The sequence below is a fragment of the Streptopelia decaocto genome, assembly GCF_964273445.1.
Source record: "Streptopelia decaocto genome assembly, chromosome: Z".
NCBI lineage: Eukaryota > Metazoa > Chordata > Aves > Columbiformes > Columbidae > Streptopelia > Streptopelia decaocto.
In genome coordinates, this window is record NC_138657.1 from 1,015,756 (window position 1) to 1,033,693 (window position 17,938).

At 43.7% G+C, this 17,938-nt stretch overlaps 1 protein-coding gene across 1 annotated transcript in view; it reads right to left on the bottom strand.

The window, feature by feature from the left end:
• Nucleotides 1-1,219: 1,219 nt before the first annotated feature.
• RHOBTB3 (Rho related BTB domain containing 3) overlaps nt 1,220-17,938 on the bottom strand; it is a gene marked incomplete at both ends in the record, with an annotated part of 31,532 nt that continues 14,813 nt past the window's right edge. The window contains 7 exons of the mRNA XM_082075142.1: nt 1,220-1,335; nt 6,148-6,244; nt 7,086-7,252; nt 8,568-8,741; nt 11,805-11,916; nt 13,525-13,637; nt 16,772-17,140. Of these exons, the coding sequence (XP_081931268.1) occupies nt 1,220-1,335; nt 6,148-6,244; nt 7,086-7,252; nt 8,568-8,741; nt 11,805-11,916; nt 13,525-13,637; nt 16,772-17,140 (1,148 nt within the window). The remainder of the gene's footprint in view (nt 1,336-6,147; nt 6,245-7,085; nt 7,253-8,567; nt 8,742-11,804; nt 11,917-13,524; nt 13,638-16,771; nt 17,141-17,938) is intronic.

Below are 17,938 nucleotides of genomic sequence, written 5' to 3' on the forward strand. Positions count from 1 at the left end.
TAATTCTTTGATAAGATCTCTACTAACAGAAAAACATCTGTGCTCAGACAGATGTGTTATGTAATGGTTGGGTTCATGTTGTCTTTGATATTACTACGTATACACAAGGTCACAACGAGCGATTCAGGTTGAGAAAACTCTCGGTACTGTCCACAAGGGTCATCCTAGTCATAATATTTAGGATTTCTCTGTTGTATCTGAGAAAGACTCTACACAGCAAGAAATAATCAGGTTTATCTCACATGATGTAGTTTATGGCACATTATGATAATTCAGTTTAAACTGAGTCCCCGCTGGGGAGGGTTGAGCTCAAAGTTGGCGTTCCCTGTCCACTTTTCCTCAAAAGGTCACTAGTGTCAATGAGTTTTGCCCCAGAAACCTACATCACATTAAAGACCCTTTCCCTCCCAGTCCCTCCCAGTACCGTATGGATATGCTCTGGTCTGACTTCTTTGCTCCTGGGGAGAAAATACAGTATGACCACACTAGCAAAGGTGTTCTACGAATTATTAAAACAGACTTTCTTCTCCTGTCTACTTGGAAGGAAAATATGTTTAATTTCTATATGTTTGGGAGGCACTAGGGAATATAGTGATGCATAGGCATCCTTCTGGAAGTAAAACACCTGCTCATACGACTCTAACAGTTTTAACAAAAGGAACTAGATACTGAACTTGAAGTAGAAAACAAACAGTTACTAAAATGCTTATTAAGCCTACACTTTATTTTGCAAACCAACAGATGATGCAGTAAATTTTTGCATTCTGAAATAATTAAAGAACTTAAGAGCTGACTTCTCAGCTTTCCTGCACTGCCACAATGCCCCTGCTGTACACAGATTTACAAAAACCACTGGTTTCAACAGGTGCAGATTTGGCAGCCAGAAATAACCATCAAAAACAATGCAACAAGCAATAAAGAAATAAGAAGGCGGAACAGATGACAGTCATGACACTGTCCCATGCTACGTTAAATCCCCATCGGTGTGAAATCTTTGTGCTTGAAATAAATCTTCATGCTACATTTCTCTGTGCTTTAGGGAAAAAAATAAACAGCGTGGTTTATTATCAAAGCAAGGACCACTAGTAAGTGCACTACAGCAAGGCATACCGCATTGCAGGGAACATCTGGTTTTGCTCTTGATGTGATTATTATGCTCCGTATCATTCCCAGTCTGAGATTTCCCGGTTGAGATGCACTTTGTGCGTGTTCAGGCTTCTCACATCACTGCACAATGGCACTTCTGAGAGTGGACGTAGTTCCTGTACTCTGCAAGCTGCTTCAGGTACAAGTTGGAAGGCCACCTGTGCATCTCTACGAAATTGCGCTCCTCCACTAAACAGAGCAACAAAGGAATTAAATGTAGTATCCAAACAGCACAAGTGCACAGGCTGCAAAAAGTCTTTCAAAATGGGTTAAAAAGAGTTAGGGGTATAAATATGACTAGAAAAGTAAGGATGAGCACTCTCCACTTTGCCTAGAACTTGCCATAGTACAGACAGAAGAGTTAGCGCATGATGTTCCCTTGCTTTTAAGTTAACAATAAATAAGTTAGTTAATAAATACAATAGCCGTTACCGGGATCGGAGAGATTACCCTGAAGATGGATATTCTTCATCTGCAAAAGATAATCCTCCCCCTCTGCTCTGCCTGGGGAGGCCCCATCTGCAGAACTGGGGCCAGTGCTGGGCTCCCCAGGTCAAGAGGGACAAGGAACCACTGCAGAGAGTCCAGGGAGGGACACGGAGATGCTGAGGGGTCTGGAGCATCTTTGTGTGAGGAGACACTGAGAGAGCTGGGGCTGCGGAGTGGAGAAGAGGAGCTGAGAGGGATGTGATCAATGATCAGTGTGTCAGGGTGGTGTCAGGATGGAGCAGACTCTGTTCAGTGGTGCCCAAGGCCAGGGTGAGGGGCAGCGGGCACAGACTGAAACACAGGAGGCTCCATGTGAACATGAGCAGAACCTTGTTTGCTGGAGGTGCCAGAGCCTGGCCCAGGCTGCCCAGAGCGGGTGTGGAGTCTCCTTCTGTGAGCCATTGCAGCCCCTGGGATCCTGTGGGATCTGCTGTGACCCTGCGGGAGCAGGGGGGGCTGGGGACACACGGGGGTCACTAACAGCCTGGGATGCTGTGATAACCAGATGGGGTAATCAACTGTGAGCATTTTTCTACGCTGTAATATATAAAGGAGGGTATTTCAGTCCCTATGCCAATAGTTTGTCTGAAGATCATTGCAAAAAGAGAGGTAGGGAGAGCAATTAATAATTAAACAAGAGTTTTGTCTTCTATTGCATGTGTTTTTTGTCACTGATGAAACCATGTAGCAGAGTTTTTAGCTGTATTTTTAGATGAAATCCCCTTTGCCTTCGCAGGAATACGCATTTTCATCACACTACCTCAGAATTTCCCAGGTCAGCCTGCAGTGGTTGCCTAGTCCTTTGGGGGCTCTGACCGAGCAGGACAGAGACCAACGCAGAGCTGCAGCTCGGGGAGGGCTGAGGTCAGTGAATTTGCAGGAACAAAGGGCTGCCAGCGGCACCTTCCCGCTCGCCTTGTGCAATAGGCAGGGCTGCTGCTGAAGATTTCAGCCATCAGAAAGACACCAGAGAGCTGGCGCACCATGCTGAGTTGCTCTCCTGGATCCCTGAGGTGATCAAAGTACCACAGAATCATTTCAGTTGGAAGAGACCCTCAGGATCACAGAGTCCAACCATAACCTAACCCAACTCTGGCACTAACCCATGTCCCTAAGAACCTTGTCTAAGTGTCTTTTAAGCCCCTCCAGGGATGGTGACTCCAGCACTGCCCTGGGCAGCCTGTTCAATGCCCCACAGCCCTTTGGGGAAGAAATTGTTCCCCAGATCCAACCTCAACCTCCCCTGGCGCAACTTGAGGCCGTTTCCTCTGCTCCTGGCGCTTGTTCCTGGGGAGCAGAGCCCGACCCCCCTGGCTCCAAGCTCCTTTCAGGCAGTTCAGAGATCAGAAGGTCTCCCCTCAGCTCCTGTTCTCCAGCTGAACCCCCCAGGTCCCTCAGCCGCTCCATCACACTTGTGCTCCAGCCCCTCACCAGCTCCGTTCCCTCCTCTGCACTCTCTCTAGTGCCTCAATGTCCTTCTGATGATGAGGGGCCCAGAACTGCCCCAGGATTGGCGGTTTGGCCTCCCCAGGTCCCAGCACAGGGACGGTCACTGCCCTGGGCCTGCTGGCCACCCCAGTGCTGGGACCAGCCAGGATCCTGTGGCCTCTTGGCCACCTGGGCACACGCTGGCTCATGTTCAGCCGCTGTCACCAACACCCCCAGGGCCTTTTCCAGCTGCTGTTCCCCAGCTGCAGCGTTCATGGGGTTGTTGCGACCCCAGTGCAGGACCCGGCACTTGGCCTTGTTGAACCTCAGACAATTGGCCTCAGCCCATCGATCCAGATGGTCCAGACCCCTCTGTATGGCCATCCCACCCTCCAGCAGAGCTCCAGTATAAGTTGGGGGATGACCTGTTGGAGAGCAGTGTAGGGAAAAGGACCTGGGGGTCCTGGGAACAGCAGGATGACCATGAGCCAGCACTGGGCCCTTGTGGCCAGGAAGCCAATGGTACCTGGGGTGGGTTAGAAGGGGGTGGTCAGTAGGTCAGAGAGGTTCTCCTGCCCCTCTGCTCTGCCCTGGGGAGACCACACCTGGAATATTGTGTCCAGCTGTGGCCCCTCAGTTCCAGCAGGACGGGGAACTGCTGGAGAGAGTCCAGCGCAGCCACCAAGATGCTGCAGGGAGTGGAGCATCTCCCGTGTGAGGAAAGGCTGAGGGAGCTGGGGCTCTGGAGCTGGACAAGAGGACACTGAGGGGGGACTCATTCATGGGGATCAATATGGAAAGGGGGAGTGTCAGGAGCATGCAGCCAGGCTCTTCTGGGTGACAGGACAAGGGGCAATGGGTGCAAACTGGAACACAGGAGGTTCCACTTGAATTTGAGAAGAAATTTGTTGGGGGTGAGGGTGTCAGAGCCTGGCCCAGGCTGCCCAGGGGGGTTGTGGAGTCTCCTTCTGTGCAGACATTCCAACCCGCCTGGACACCTTCCTGTGTAACCTCATCTGGGTGTTCCTGCTCCATGGGGGGATTGCACTGGATGGGCTTTCCAGGGCCCTTCAACCCCTGACATTCTGGGATTCTGCGATTCTGTGAACACTCCCACCCAGCCTGGTGTCATCTGCAAACTGACTGAGGGTGCTCTCAATTCCCTATCCAGATCATTGATAAGGAGTTTAAGCAGAACTGGCCCCATACTGATCCCTGGGGACACCACTCATGACCGGTCGCCAACTGGGTTTGGCTCCGTTCACCGCAACTCTTTCGGCCTGATCCTCCACGTTGTGCCATGCAGCCTTGAGTAAGAAAGGGAGACTACCTGTAAGTAGGTCTGCGAAGTGTGGTCCCATCATAATGTGCCTGTGAGTGTTTGTGCCCTGGCAAGCTGGATCAGCACAGTTTCATCCCATCCATCTATATTTTCTTATATATTCCTATTTCTTTCCTGTGTCTGTCTCAGTGCAAGTGATACAGTAGAGAATCTTGACCCCTCAGTGCAAGAGACTCAGAGGGAGCAGAAGGACGAAGGGCAGATTGCTGGGTGTGTGGACACCAAAACTCAAAGTTATCCTCTAGTGTGGTACCCTTGTCCTTTGAGCCAACATACAGGCGCTTACCAAAATGGCCAGCCTGGTATCAGCGAGTGGCCAGAGACCTCCGAAATCTCACCTGACTGCTTTAGTACCGCCCTCCATCAGCCCTGGGTGGAAGCATGGAAGGAAACTGCAGGTGATGGCAAAGCAAAGGTCTGGGGAGGTCACACTGCAACTGTTCATCCCACAGCACCTGCTGGTGAGTGCTGAGAAACGATGCTTATCAGAAGCATCACTGCGTAAGTTTCAAAACATATGCAGTCTGGCAGCCACTGGGATAACTGCAGTGTGGAGATAGAAGTGCCATTGCTCTGACTTTCCATGGCAGTAAAAAACAACAACAAAAAGACAAACAGACAAAACCCCACACACATTCAATAAGCTATATGAATAAAGTGATATCCCACTGGGGAATAGAAAAATGGGTAAGCAGATGTGCCTAGATAGAGCCCTGTAGGGACCGTAAGCCAGAAGGGTCTCTGTGCACTCCTGGCTACCCAGGGGAAGCCAGAGGCAGCCTCTGTCTTCACAAAATGCAGAGGACAACCTGATCCCTGCAGCTTCAGGAGAACCACAGGGTGGTGGAGACCAAAACCCTGTAGTGAGGGAGATCCCACAAAGTGTCGCCCTGTCACCTGAACCAGCAACAAGGGAAGCAGATCAAGTCCGCTGTGGACCAGCCCCACTGATGGGGGACACAGGTGCCCTGTTCTACCGAGTTTAATCCAGATCTCCCTATACAAAATGGACATTTCAGAAGATGCACCGGTGGGCAGCTGGAAGATGAATTTCAAGTCCAAACACGGCAGGGAGGACCTAGATCTCCTTCCTTTGCTCCTAATGATTACACAGTTGTCTATCATCACACATACGTATATGAGCCTTGCAAATGCGGAAAGAGGACCTTTAATGTACTTTGGACCAAACAGAGCTTCAGATCACTAACAAGAAAACCCTTTTCTGCAATACACTGGCCCATTACCAATGGTGTGACTATGAACCAAGGATCAAAGAGATGCACACGTCAAGATCACCTTTGTCAGGGTGATGAAAAATCCCATAATCAATGAGCAAAAGTTTCTAGAGTTACATATCAGGAAACAAATATACCATTTGGGAAAGTAAATAGCAGTTCCCTGGAAGAACCTGGGTTTATCTACTTGAATGACATTAATTATTTGATTTCATGAGATCTGCTAGAGAGTACTGTAAGAATCCTGTTTTCTTCAAAGAAAACCCCAACCCTGAAGGAGCAGGTATTGGAAGTGACTCATTGATTCAAATGTACAAATGGAACAAAATTATGTACATAAGCTGGAAGGGTGAACCATCCAGCTTGGACTCTGGACTAAACTAGAATGTATATCCTAAAGAAATCCCAATCATCTTCTCATGCAGAAGTAGTACTGTCCAGTACCTCGTTTCCGATCTAAGCAGAAAGTAAAAACATCTATTGTTTTAAAAGCAATTGATAAATTACCTGAAAGATCTTGAAATTCAGGTTTTTGACTGAAGATGAGGTAGTTAGTCGCAATAAAATGAAGAAGCCAGGTTGAGAGGCAATCAGAATTGTGAAACTGCAAGAAGGAAACACAAACAACACTTAATGCTGTCATGTCTATAACACAACTATACCTTGCATGCCAAAATATTTCAGATTTCCACTGTTTACTAAATAAAGTTTTGACTGTAGGAGATAATGAAGGAAACGTTGTTGATGGAAACATGTAAACAGATGGAGACCCAAGAACAAACAATAAAACTCGCTGTCCCAGAGGTGTGATCCAACCCCTGGGGCTCCTTTGGTCACAAATCTTCAAAATCTCTGTTTTCTGCACAGAAGCAGAGCTTCTGAAAAAGGAACGTGAGGAGCATGTCATGATGGTTTTGTTGTCTCCTCTTTCTCCACAAAATGCTGTTCATTTGAGACAATACCCTGCCTGAGGCTTGTAATCAGTTCAGTTTTTATTTTCCTCTTCTGTTTACACAATTGCTTTTTTTCAGCCTCTAATATTTTCATGGTTTTTATGTATTTCACTCAATATTCAATCAGGTTAGATCTCCTTTGCCACTTACATATTGCATATTTTCTTTTTGACCAAAAGAGAAAGTAGTGCCTCTTCATTTGCCTAAAACACACCTTTTCTGGCAAAAGCTGCAATTAAGCTGAATTACAGCAACATGTCCTCGATGAAGCCAATTGCACAAATTATGGTATAAATGCAATAAAAGGCTGAAGAAGGCTTTATTTTAGCCAATCCTGTGCCACCAAATATCCCTAATCAGGATTGCTTATCAACGCTTAGGAAGGGAAATTATTAAGATCTTAAAAATCTTAACAATTACATTTTAAGAACAAGCAAAAAAACCTCACTGAAGCCAATATACATGTTCTTATTTGGCATATTCAACACGCACCTTGGCCTTTTTGAGCAAGCTGACAATGCTGAGGCTCGTGGACGCCAGTTCCCTGCTGGGCATGCTCTGGAGCTGCGTGATGATATAGAGCTCGCAGATGTGCTGGAGTCTCATTACCTGGTACATCTCCGCACAGATCAAGAGGGACATGGCCTGGAGAATACTGGCTGAAAAACGACAACAAAAATTTACATGCATTTTACCTTTTCGACAAAATTATCAGAGCCACTTTTCACTGAGTAGCCTTTTAAACGCCTAACGTTGGACCCAAAATCAAACCGCTGTCGATCACCTTCTTTTATTTTTCATTATCATAATTAAAGGTTATCTGTATTCTATATAGAATATGTTCTATTTTCTATATTCTGTAAGTTTTCTATCTTATTCCAGATAAACTATTTAGTTAACACAAAAAGAGTAGTTAGTACTTTTTAGAAAGTAAATGTAATAAATTATTCTCAATATCCTGTATCTCCAAGATGCTAAGTCAAGTGCTCCTGGCCTATTTAAAGTGATGATTAATAAGAGAATTTAGCTTTCTAACTTCTCTTTCAAAAAAGAACTTATGTGATACATGCACAAGAAAATATACAGGGTGTTTCAAAAAGATGGACCCAATTTCAAAGATACAGAGGGGATTTCAAATTGGGTCCATCTTTTTGAAACACCTGTAAAAAGGCCCAAAAGAAGATGGAGCTACCATATTAAAAAAAAAAAGAATAAAAAAATTCTATGGCGGTTACATATTTAAACTGATAGACGAGGAAATGTTAGACTGGAAAGAGAAACATATGGAAAACCAAAGAATAGCATAGAATTATTTGAAAATGAAACCAAAAGCAAAAATATGTATAGCAACATCATTCATCACATCACAGGAAAACAGCTGGTTTTAAATCATATTTCTTATTTAGAATGTAGATTTTCATTAAAAAAAAAGACAAAGATTAAAACACAAAGAATACTCTAGTTCATTTTTTCTTGATAAATACTCCATTTGACACACTTTTCCTAGTTTTACATAGAAATAAGATATCCATGAGTACAAATAAGGTATTCTTCCAACTTAACCTTCCTTATGTTAGACTTATCAAAATATATGTTAAACAAAATGCCATTTTAAAATAAAACCCAGATTAAGATTAGAAAGCAGAATTATTGTGATGTAGAAATAAAATTCCAAATATTGCGATGGACCAGAGATAAAATGTCAAAGTTTGAGTCTTGCTCAAGCACAAAAAATACAGCTTTTTATTGACGGTTTTTGTCCTGCCTGTAGTTGATCTTAGTTCAATAAGGCTGATTTATTTGTTTATTGCACAGTATGAACAAGTTGCTTTTCTTGATGTATTATACTTGAAAACATTGGCATTTTTCGGCGAGATAAGTGCAGCAGCAACAAGGCAGCAACTTTACTTTCTATTAATGAGTCACTGCAGAAAAATAAGTGACAGACATACGCGTGTTTTTAAATTCTCTTACCTGGGCAGCAGGAGTCGGTATAAAGATACTCGAGAAAGGAGAGGAACGTGTCTTTGGAAACCCCGTACACTGGGACCAGGATGCTGTTTGCTTCCAGATAATTTCCATTGAACATCGCGGCCATGACCTCGCAGCGAGCCACCAGAACTGCCCTGTGCGCTGGCACCGTGGCGCCTGCGGGACGCAAATTAAAGCTCGTGATCGTTTTATATGCACACAAACATCTTGATTTTGAAGCGGGTATTTTCTTAGGAGGTCTTTGCTTCACTGAAGCCAATTAAAGTGTTTAAAATTAACAATATCGAACAGATAACTAATAGCACACTCAGTTTATACCAGTCAAGATATTTATATTTGCCTAGTAGCCAGCAGAAAACAAAAGGAAATACCAAATTTGTTATGACAACCTGCTCCTAACACCGGGTGCTCCAAATAGGGCAAACTTTTATCAGTCAGAAAGTCTTTCAACTAGTAAAAAATCTGACTCCACTGTCGTTACACCATTTTACATGAACTGAACCTCTGTCCCGCTGCATAAATACACAGCGCAGTGAATTATTATTCAAATGAGTCATTTGCGTTCATCAGTAATCCCATTGGTAATGAATGTGTGTTCCAGAAGTCAGACTTTCACACAACTGCAAAAGCAGAGAAAGGCAAATTATCCCAGATAAAACTCCACTAAATCCATTAAGTATGTATGAATTTAACCAGATTAAGTGTTCTGTCTAAATGAATTTCCTGATGGCTACATTACAAAAATAATGCTGATCGATCTTTCTATTATAATCAAAATTATAATATACAGATCAACCGATAAGCAAGATAAATATACTATAAATACTTATACAGAAGTTACTATCCTAATTTCCTCAACCACAACCCTGCCACCCACCTAATTCCTTGAAGACATTTGACACCTTTTCATTTTTGTTCTATTTCTATTCACCTGTGTTTATACTTCCAAATTACCTAAGCTGCATACAAAATAGGTATATTTCTATATAGAGAGGACACAACAATGCCATTATATATTTACTCACATAACACGAGCAATAGACGGTGCAGAAGCGGTGTAAGGTGTACATGCAGTTCCACATGCAATTGGATATTTACTTACTAATTAGGAGGTTTGGTCACATTATGAGTCTTTACACAGGCATAATGGGCTCCCATTTTCAACATCTCCCATGTGCTTTTGTGAGCTGGAAAGCTCAAAGCAACCCCCAATATTCAAGGAATTAGTTGAAGACCTAAAAACGTATTTGCCTGATCAAGATTAAAGCCTCCGGTGTCTCTTAGTGATTATTTAATTTTAATGCAATTATTGTGGCTAATGAATTAGAGAAAAAGGCTTGGAAGATTTATCAAGCACTAGGAAAACAGTAAGCATACTTTTTAAAAAGTACTTGTCACCCCATTCATTCAGCAGTAATTTTTTTTCTGTAAAATATATAGCGGTGGTATGGTTTCATCAGCCTCCCACAGAGTCTCTCTGCGAGTGGGACAGAGACGAATTGTTCATGTAATTAAGCTCAGCATCAGTATTTTGTTCTCCTTTTCAAATATCTTTTTGGGGTTCTTCCTGCATATTGAACAGAACACCTAGAAAGAATCTGCTTGTCCTCAGGTACTTGTGTTTGAGGGATTAATGCTTCATATTTGTCCCTGAGATTTAAAGCTGAAAATAACTGTTGAATCCTAAAAGACTATTGCTGCATGAAGGGTGGGCATGGACAAAACGGGAGAATCATGAGCGTTTAAAAACCATCTCATACTTATTCTCGCAAAAGCATGTGGCACTTTTACCCCCTGTAGTTTTATTTTAAGGGTGAGCACATTTTATTTCCAGAAAACGAAAAACAACGACAACCACCACAACAACAGCAAAAACAAAAAACCAGCTGTGACACTGCAGCATATTGGTGCCCCCAAGCACATTCTTTGCAGACAAAGAGGGAACAAAAGATGGTTTCATTGCCCATGTCTATGCTGAGGAGCACTTGACGTCTTTGTGAGCAGATCTTTGTAACACCACCAACTTCTTAGAATCATAGAACAGTTCTGATTGGAAAAGACCTTTAAGATCATTGAGTCCAATTGTTAACCCAACACAGCCCAGTCCACATCTACCCCACGTCCCTGAAAACCCCATGTCCGTCTGTCCAGCCCTCCAGGGATGGTGACTCCAGCACTGCCCTGGGCAGCCTGTTCAATGCCCCACAGCCCTTTGGGGAAGAAATTGTTCCCACATCCAACCTCAACCTCCCCTGGCGCAACTTGAGGCCGTTTCCTCTGCTCCTGGCGCTTGTTCCTGGGGAGCAGAGCCCGACCCCCCTGGCTCCAAGCTCCTTTCAGGCAGTTCAGAGATCAGAAGGTCTCCCCTCAGCTCCTGTTCTCCAGCTGAACCCCCAGGTCCCTCAGCCGCTCCATCACACTTGTGCTCCAGCCCCTCACCAGCTCCGTTCCCTTCTCTCCACTCGCTCCAGCACCTCAAGCCCTTTCTTGGTGTGAGGGGCCCAAAACTACCCCAGGATTCGAGGTTTGGCCTCCTCAGTGCTCAGCACAGGGGAAATTTTAAACTTAACAGACTGTTCCAGACAAGTCAGCATGGAAATCCATCCCCTGCTCCCCCTCATCTTTTTAGTCCTGGCCACAAAGTGGACTAGATGATAATTACCATCATCTCAACAGACTTCTTTTAATTATTAACAACAAAAAAGCCCACCAATAACAAGTCCAGATGTGGCCACCAGAGTCCATGCATCTCCAAGGTTTGATGCTGGATAGAACCCTTGGGTACATCCTGGTGTTTGCACAAGTGGGAACATGAGGAAGGCAAATAAGTTTTTAAATAAAATCACTGTCCTCTGTGATGCAAACCCTGGTTTAGACTGTCTACCTTGGTGCTACGCCATGGCAGGAGCCTTTCCTGCAGAACACCCCTCGTTCTGCTGAACCTGTGGGGGCACAAAGTCTACCGTGACAGGCAGAGGACACTCATATGGGCTCAGCCCCGATAAACCAGCTTGAGAGTGGACACTGCTGTAAAGCACCCATAGGGACAAGCATTAGCTCTAGGGAAAAATGCTTTTCACAATGATAACTAAGCGTATGCATGGTCTTAGTTTTGATGCAACAGAAAACATGGCCATCTTCATTTGCCCATCTTCTGCAGAGAGAGCATAAGCTGGAGGAGCAGTGGTGTCCATGTGAACAGGAGCAGTGGTACTGTACCTTGTATTTTGAAGATGACATCAGCCAGGACAGGCGTATTAAAGAACAGCCTGAGAGAAGTATTGTACAGCCGCTTTATCTGGTGGGATCTGCAGTCCTTCACAGCGTTCAGCTGCAAAACAGTTTATAAATATTAATATATTAATAAAATATTAATAAAACACTGCCATGGAAGATTACAAAACACAGCCCACAGAAGAATACAAACCATGGTTTATATAGGGAAACTAAGCAACAGCCTTTCACTGTCTGCTTTGTGTTCTGCTAATGCCTCTCACATGTGCAATACTCTGCAATTATCTTTATCATTTAATTTCCTTTTCCTCACAGCACAGCAGCTCCAAGGCATCTTTGTCTCCTACACTCACATCCCAGCTCTTCCCTTGGTACCCTCTGGGCTGACAAAACTCCCCCATCCAGCATCTCTGGGCAGCTTTATCCGCACCACGAATTTTCTGCTCTGTTCGCACCCGAAGCTGCAGAAGCGTGAGGTCCGAGGGCTCTGTGGGGAAGGCTGATGGGACACAAGTCCAACCCCAATATGATGCTGCACACGTATGCAAGGCAGCCAAAAGCTGTGTATTTTTTGATATTGTCCTGGCGTTGTCTCCACAGAGGCAGAGGGAGCTCACGGGCTGACATGCAGAATTCTCTTCCGACAATCTGGGCGAGCTCGCGTCGAGAGCCTCCAAAACCCAGCACTTCCACTTAGTTTTTCAGTTTTGTTTTTCTTACTTTAAAAATTGAATCTAAGCTACCAAAAGGAACACTGCCAGGATCATAGTGCTAAATTGCGACAAGCGAAATTCGGGTGAGATTGAACTGACGATTAAAATTTTGTCTAATTTATAGAATTAATTGTTATAAGGAAAATCTCAATTTTTATCTAGTCCCCATGTATTCAAAAAAATACTCCTAAATATGAAATAAAGGTACCTCAAAGGCATAACAAAACCACAGAAGAAACAACATCTCATACTTATTTTCTTAAAAGTTTTCAGGACTTTCCCAGTCCAAGCCTATGAATGTTTTAGCTGTGCACACTTAGGACTGGAAAGCCTACAGCTGAGCAACCAGAAGCTTAAAACAGCTAAGAAACATTTTGATTTTCATATTATCTCAAGACAGTCCAAGTTAATTTCTCATTTAAATCAACAGAAATACTTTCTGCAAGTTCTATAGTACCAGGGAATGTATGAGCTCTGTCAGCAAATGGCTGTTAAAATTAATTCTGTATTGTAACTTTTTATTAATGTAATAACGTGACACAGATCACATTTTATTGTGAAGTCATCCGCTGAATTAAATACATTGAGCTATAGACAGATTTCCACCCCACAGCACTTACAAGAGGAATCAACTCTCCTGACCTACTGCAGAAATGTAACTTTTGGTATGTACTCAGGAAAGCCAGGCTTTGCTGGGCAGCTTCTATCAGATGAGAATTAGAAGCACATATTGTTAGACAATGTGCAAAGTTGTGAATATGAGCAACACTTCTAGGACAATCACTTGTGTGTTACCAGTTACATTAATTCTGCACATCAGATCAGCATCTCTGTGTTTCTATTTTATACTTGTCTGCAAACAACCCACTGTTAAAATAACAAACTGGGTAAGCCAGAGTTTAAAACGGACTGACAAGGAAATCTTGTCTGCAAAACAATTTCCCAAAAACCGAAGTAACTAATAACAGTTACCCCAACAGAGTCAGATGTACCTTCCCTGGAGTTTTCAGGATGCATTTAACTTTCTCAAGCACTTGTTCAGTTTCTTCTGGGTCCTTCAACTTCTTTTTTATATCCTCTTCCAGCCGTTCCCACTGGAAAGCACCTGTGGCAAGACCAGGAAAAGCTGGGTTGCAAATCAGCAATGCAGGCAGAGGAAAAAAATATCCATGGAAAACAGATCCTGCGGAAAGTATAGTTTTTGCACATACTCATATCTTTTTGCTTAGGAAGGGCAAAATGCAATTCTTGCACAATAAAACTTCCCTGGTACTTTTAAACGAATCCAATTAAGTGCAGAGAGATCAGAGTATCTCCTTTGCTTTCAAAACTGATTTCTGGATTCGTCCCAGTTCGATCACTACATATTGCATTCTGAAAAAAATCCTGAATGTTTCAACATTTACAGAAATTATTCAGCTTCTGTTCCTATTGCTGGTGGGATTGCTTTGCAGGTGTCTGAACCAGAAGAGCTTCATGCACAGTTAGAGTCTGAATAGCGGTATCTAAAAAACCCAGCAAGTTTGCAGTGTAATTTGTTTATTTATTGTTTTTAGAGTCAAAACCTTGATATGCTTTCAGGGCCCTCCCTAGCTTTCTGGGAACAACTGAAAGTGTTGGTTGACATTAAAATAAACATAATTTATCGCTATAAATTTTGCTGCAGTGAGTCTCAAAGACACCATGGGGTTTTTTTGGTACCTTTCAGCTCTAATTCCCAGGGCTGTGCAGCAAAGAAGAGTCAGAGACAGAAAAAGCTCAGGGCAAAGCACAAGCCAGCCCAGTCCTGGAAGCTGCAGAAAAGACTAAAACGGCACATACAGCATTCGGCGTCTTTAGCGTTGTCAGCTCCTATGTGTACCATATGGATGGTATTTATAACCCATGGGCATAAAGTCATGGTCCTGAAAGGCTGAAAATGATGACACTGCCTCGTGACCTGATCTGTTCTCAGCCCATGCATCAAACATCTTTGAAAGACATCGCCACCTCTCAAAGGTGCCAAACAGGGCAATGACCTTTGCCAATGACCTTCGCCAATGACCTTCGCCAATGACCTTTGCCAATGACCTTCGCCAATGACCTTTGCCAATGACCTTCGCCAATGACCTTCACCAATGACCTTTGCCAATGGCCTTCACCAATGACCTTTGCCAATGACCTTCACCAATGACCTTCACCAATGACCTCTGCCAATGACCTTCACCAATGACCTTCGCCAATGACCTTCGCCAATGACCTTTGCCAATGACCTTCACCAATGACCTTCACCAATGACCTTCGCCAATGACCTTCGCCAATGACCTTCACCAATGACCTTCGCCAATGACCTTTGCCAATGGCCTTCACCAATGACCTTTGCCAATGACCTTCACCAATGACCTTCGCCAATGACCTTCGGGTCGGGAGCTGTGACGCACAGCAGAGTTTCATCTACAACTGTGCAAAGTTTCCCACCTCTTTGTCTGACATAAACAAAACTAAAATTGATACAAAGAAAGCAGCAGACACACTTATCTTTCATCTGCTGAAATTCCAGGTTTAATCCTCTATTCATTATGCCAGTAAATCAATCCATTCACATTGAAAAAATTCTGCATCTGTTCTTTGTATTTGACGCTGGTTTGGGAAGAACTGGAGGGGATGTTTTCAATTACAAACTCTTATTGAAATCTGAAAGAGTTTTCCTTCTGTCTTCATAAGCCAGCGCCTGCATCTCAGCTACTAAGCAGAGATTGACTAAGCTTCTTTATGGATGCAGCTCTAACAATCTATTAATATAATTATTTTTGACTTTTAAAAATTGTACATAAAACCAGAATGCACCATTAAAAAGCTGTCTAACTCTTTCAATATATATACATATATATTCTTACGTACTGACAGCTTGCAAAATATTTAATAATGAACAAATTACCATCACGTACTTCTAGAAAAAAAAAAAAAAAAATTCTCTTTCACCTGAGGATTCCTGAGCAACATTTAGGTAGAAAAATATCAATTTCATGTTAACAGACAACGGGGATTAGCAGGTGAGGTCTTTGGTCATTGCTTGTACTGAATCGGCAGCAAAACTCATGCAGAGTGTCAGAGCCCCTGCAACCCAACCAGTTATTACTGTTTTCAGCAGCACCATATGCAGAAGAGAAATTACTTCAGTTTTCTTAAGTAACCCTTCACTCTCATCGATGTGATTAGAACATACAATCATTTACAATAATTTAAAAGTGCATGATCTACAACTGTCACAAATTCTGGATGTCCCAGGTTGGCCAGAGAGGGCAATGATCCTGAGGGTCTCTTCCAACTGAAATAATTCTATGATTCTATGATTCTATCTACAATAAAAGCAATGTAATGAATAGAGAGCTGGGTCCTCTGTGCCACTGAAACTATTTAGTTGAGGAGCAGCTCAACTAGGAACTGGGTACGTCTAGTTGTGGAGTTGAAAATATCTCAGGAAAGTGGTCTTTTCTGACATCCCACGAGTGCTCCTGTTACATGGACAACGTGGAGTTCTATGGGATTTTGTGCTTTGCTCCTAGAGATTGAAAGGAACTTCTTTCTTGGCAGTTGACCAGAAATGAAAATAACAAAAGGAAAATTACGCTAAAACATGTCTAAATTAAGGCACCTATCCCTGGAGACATCCTAGGCCAGGCTGGACGGGGCTCTAAGCAACCTGAGCTCATGGCAGGGGGGAAACTGGGGGAGCTGGGGAGGGCCCTGCAACACAAACTTCTGTGATTTTATGATCATAATCACAAGGTTGAAATAAATGTAGCGACATGTCAGAACATCATCTCCCAACAGCAAAGACGTGTTCCTTAGGTTGATGTGCATACTCCTCCACGAGCCATCAACTCCTCCATACTCCTCCATGAGCCACCCAGGTGGGGATTGGTCTCTTCTCCCAGGCATCAGCAATAGGACAAGGGGCCATGGGCTTCAACCCTGCCAGGGGAAATTTAGGCTGGAGATTAGAAAGCAATTCTTTGCGGAGAGACTGGTCAGGCATTGGAATGGCTGCCCAGGGAGGTGCTGGACTCACCGGCCCTGGAGCTTTGTAAACTGAGGTTGGACATGGCACTTAGTGCCATGATCTGGTCAATGGACTGGAGTTGGACCAAGGGTTGGACTCGATGACCTCTGAGGTCTTTTCCAACCCAGTCGATTCCGTGATTCAGTGATTCTGTAACTGTAGGAGAAATAAGCAGCTGGAACCGTTCCTGGCAGTACCTGAGTAAATGAAGTGAAGGATGTCCGGCAGACAGGAGCAGAAGACAGAGTCCTTCACCACCACCCTCACCGGTGGGACACACGGTGGGACACCACGGGGGGACGGGGGGAAGGCGGCCCCAGCATCCACCGCGAAGAGGCTCCGCGCCGTCCGCACGATGGAGGCGTCCGGGATGTCGGCCGGGCTCTTCACCTCGAACAGCAGCATGAAGAGCGGGCTGACGGAGCAGAGGATGATCTTGTGAGCCTCCACCACCGTGCTCAGGTCTTCGGAGTAAAAGGCCACGTCCGCGCACTGGCAGCAGCAGAGCAGGTTGTGCAGGTCCGCGTCGTAGTGCGAGGCTTCGCCCTTCAGGATCGGCATTTTTTCTGTGGAAGAGAACGAGTCAGGCTGTAGAGCTGAAGACAGTATCAACCAACACACAACTCTGCTCCCAGAGACCTGATCGAATGAAACAGAATTTTTGAAAGAAGTATTCAACAGGAAAGTTTCTTGAATGCCATTTGAATATGTTTAGTAAAATACTGCAAAAAATGAAGATACTAAGTCTAGTAATATAAGAAAAAAAAAAAAAGGAATACTTAAGTTAGTGAAAAGTGTCCATCCTTTCATAAAACCTCTTTAGGCATTTATGTTTGTAAGAAACCTTGCCTGTGAATCCCAAACCTAAGGGATCTCAATGAATTTATAGTACATGTGAAAAGAGACAAATACATATTTAGGGTTAACTAATTGTCAGTAATTATTTCACTGAATGAATGTATCAGATGCTCAGAAAACTTGTGCAGGAAATCACATGCTGGGGCATATACCTCTCCTGTTCTATTTACAGAGAGCAAAAGTATTACTTGATGATACTGTAGAACAATAAAGCACAATGTAACTATGTAATGACTTATAATTTGTACGCAAAGCTTTACATTAATGCACCATTGCATCATTTCATCGAGTGCACCAGAAAACCACTCTGAAATAAATTATAAGTCCATTGCAATGTTGCATATTGCTACAAAATTGTCCCCAAATTAATTAAGCCATCACTAAAAGGTGATGTAACTAGAGCAACATAACCAGAATAGCTGATGACAGATAGCGCAGCTCATAGTAATGATTACAAAATGTTAATTGAGCAAGGAACACAACACACGAGACAAATGATACCGGAG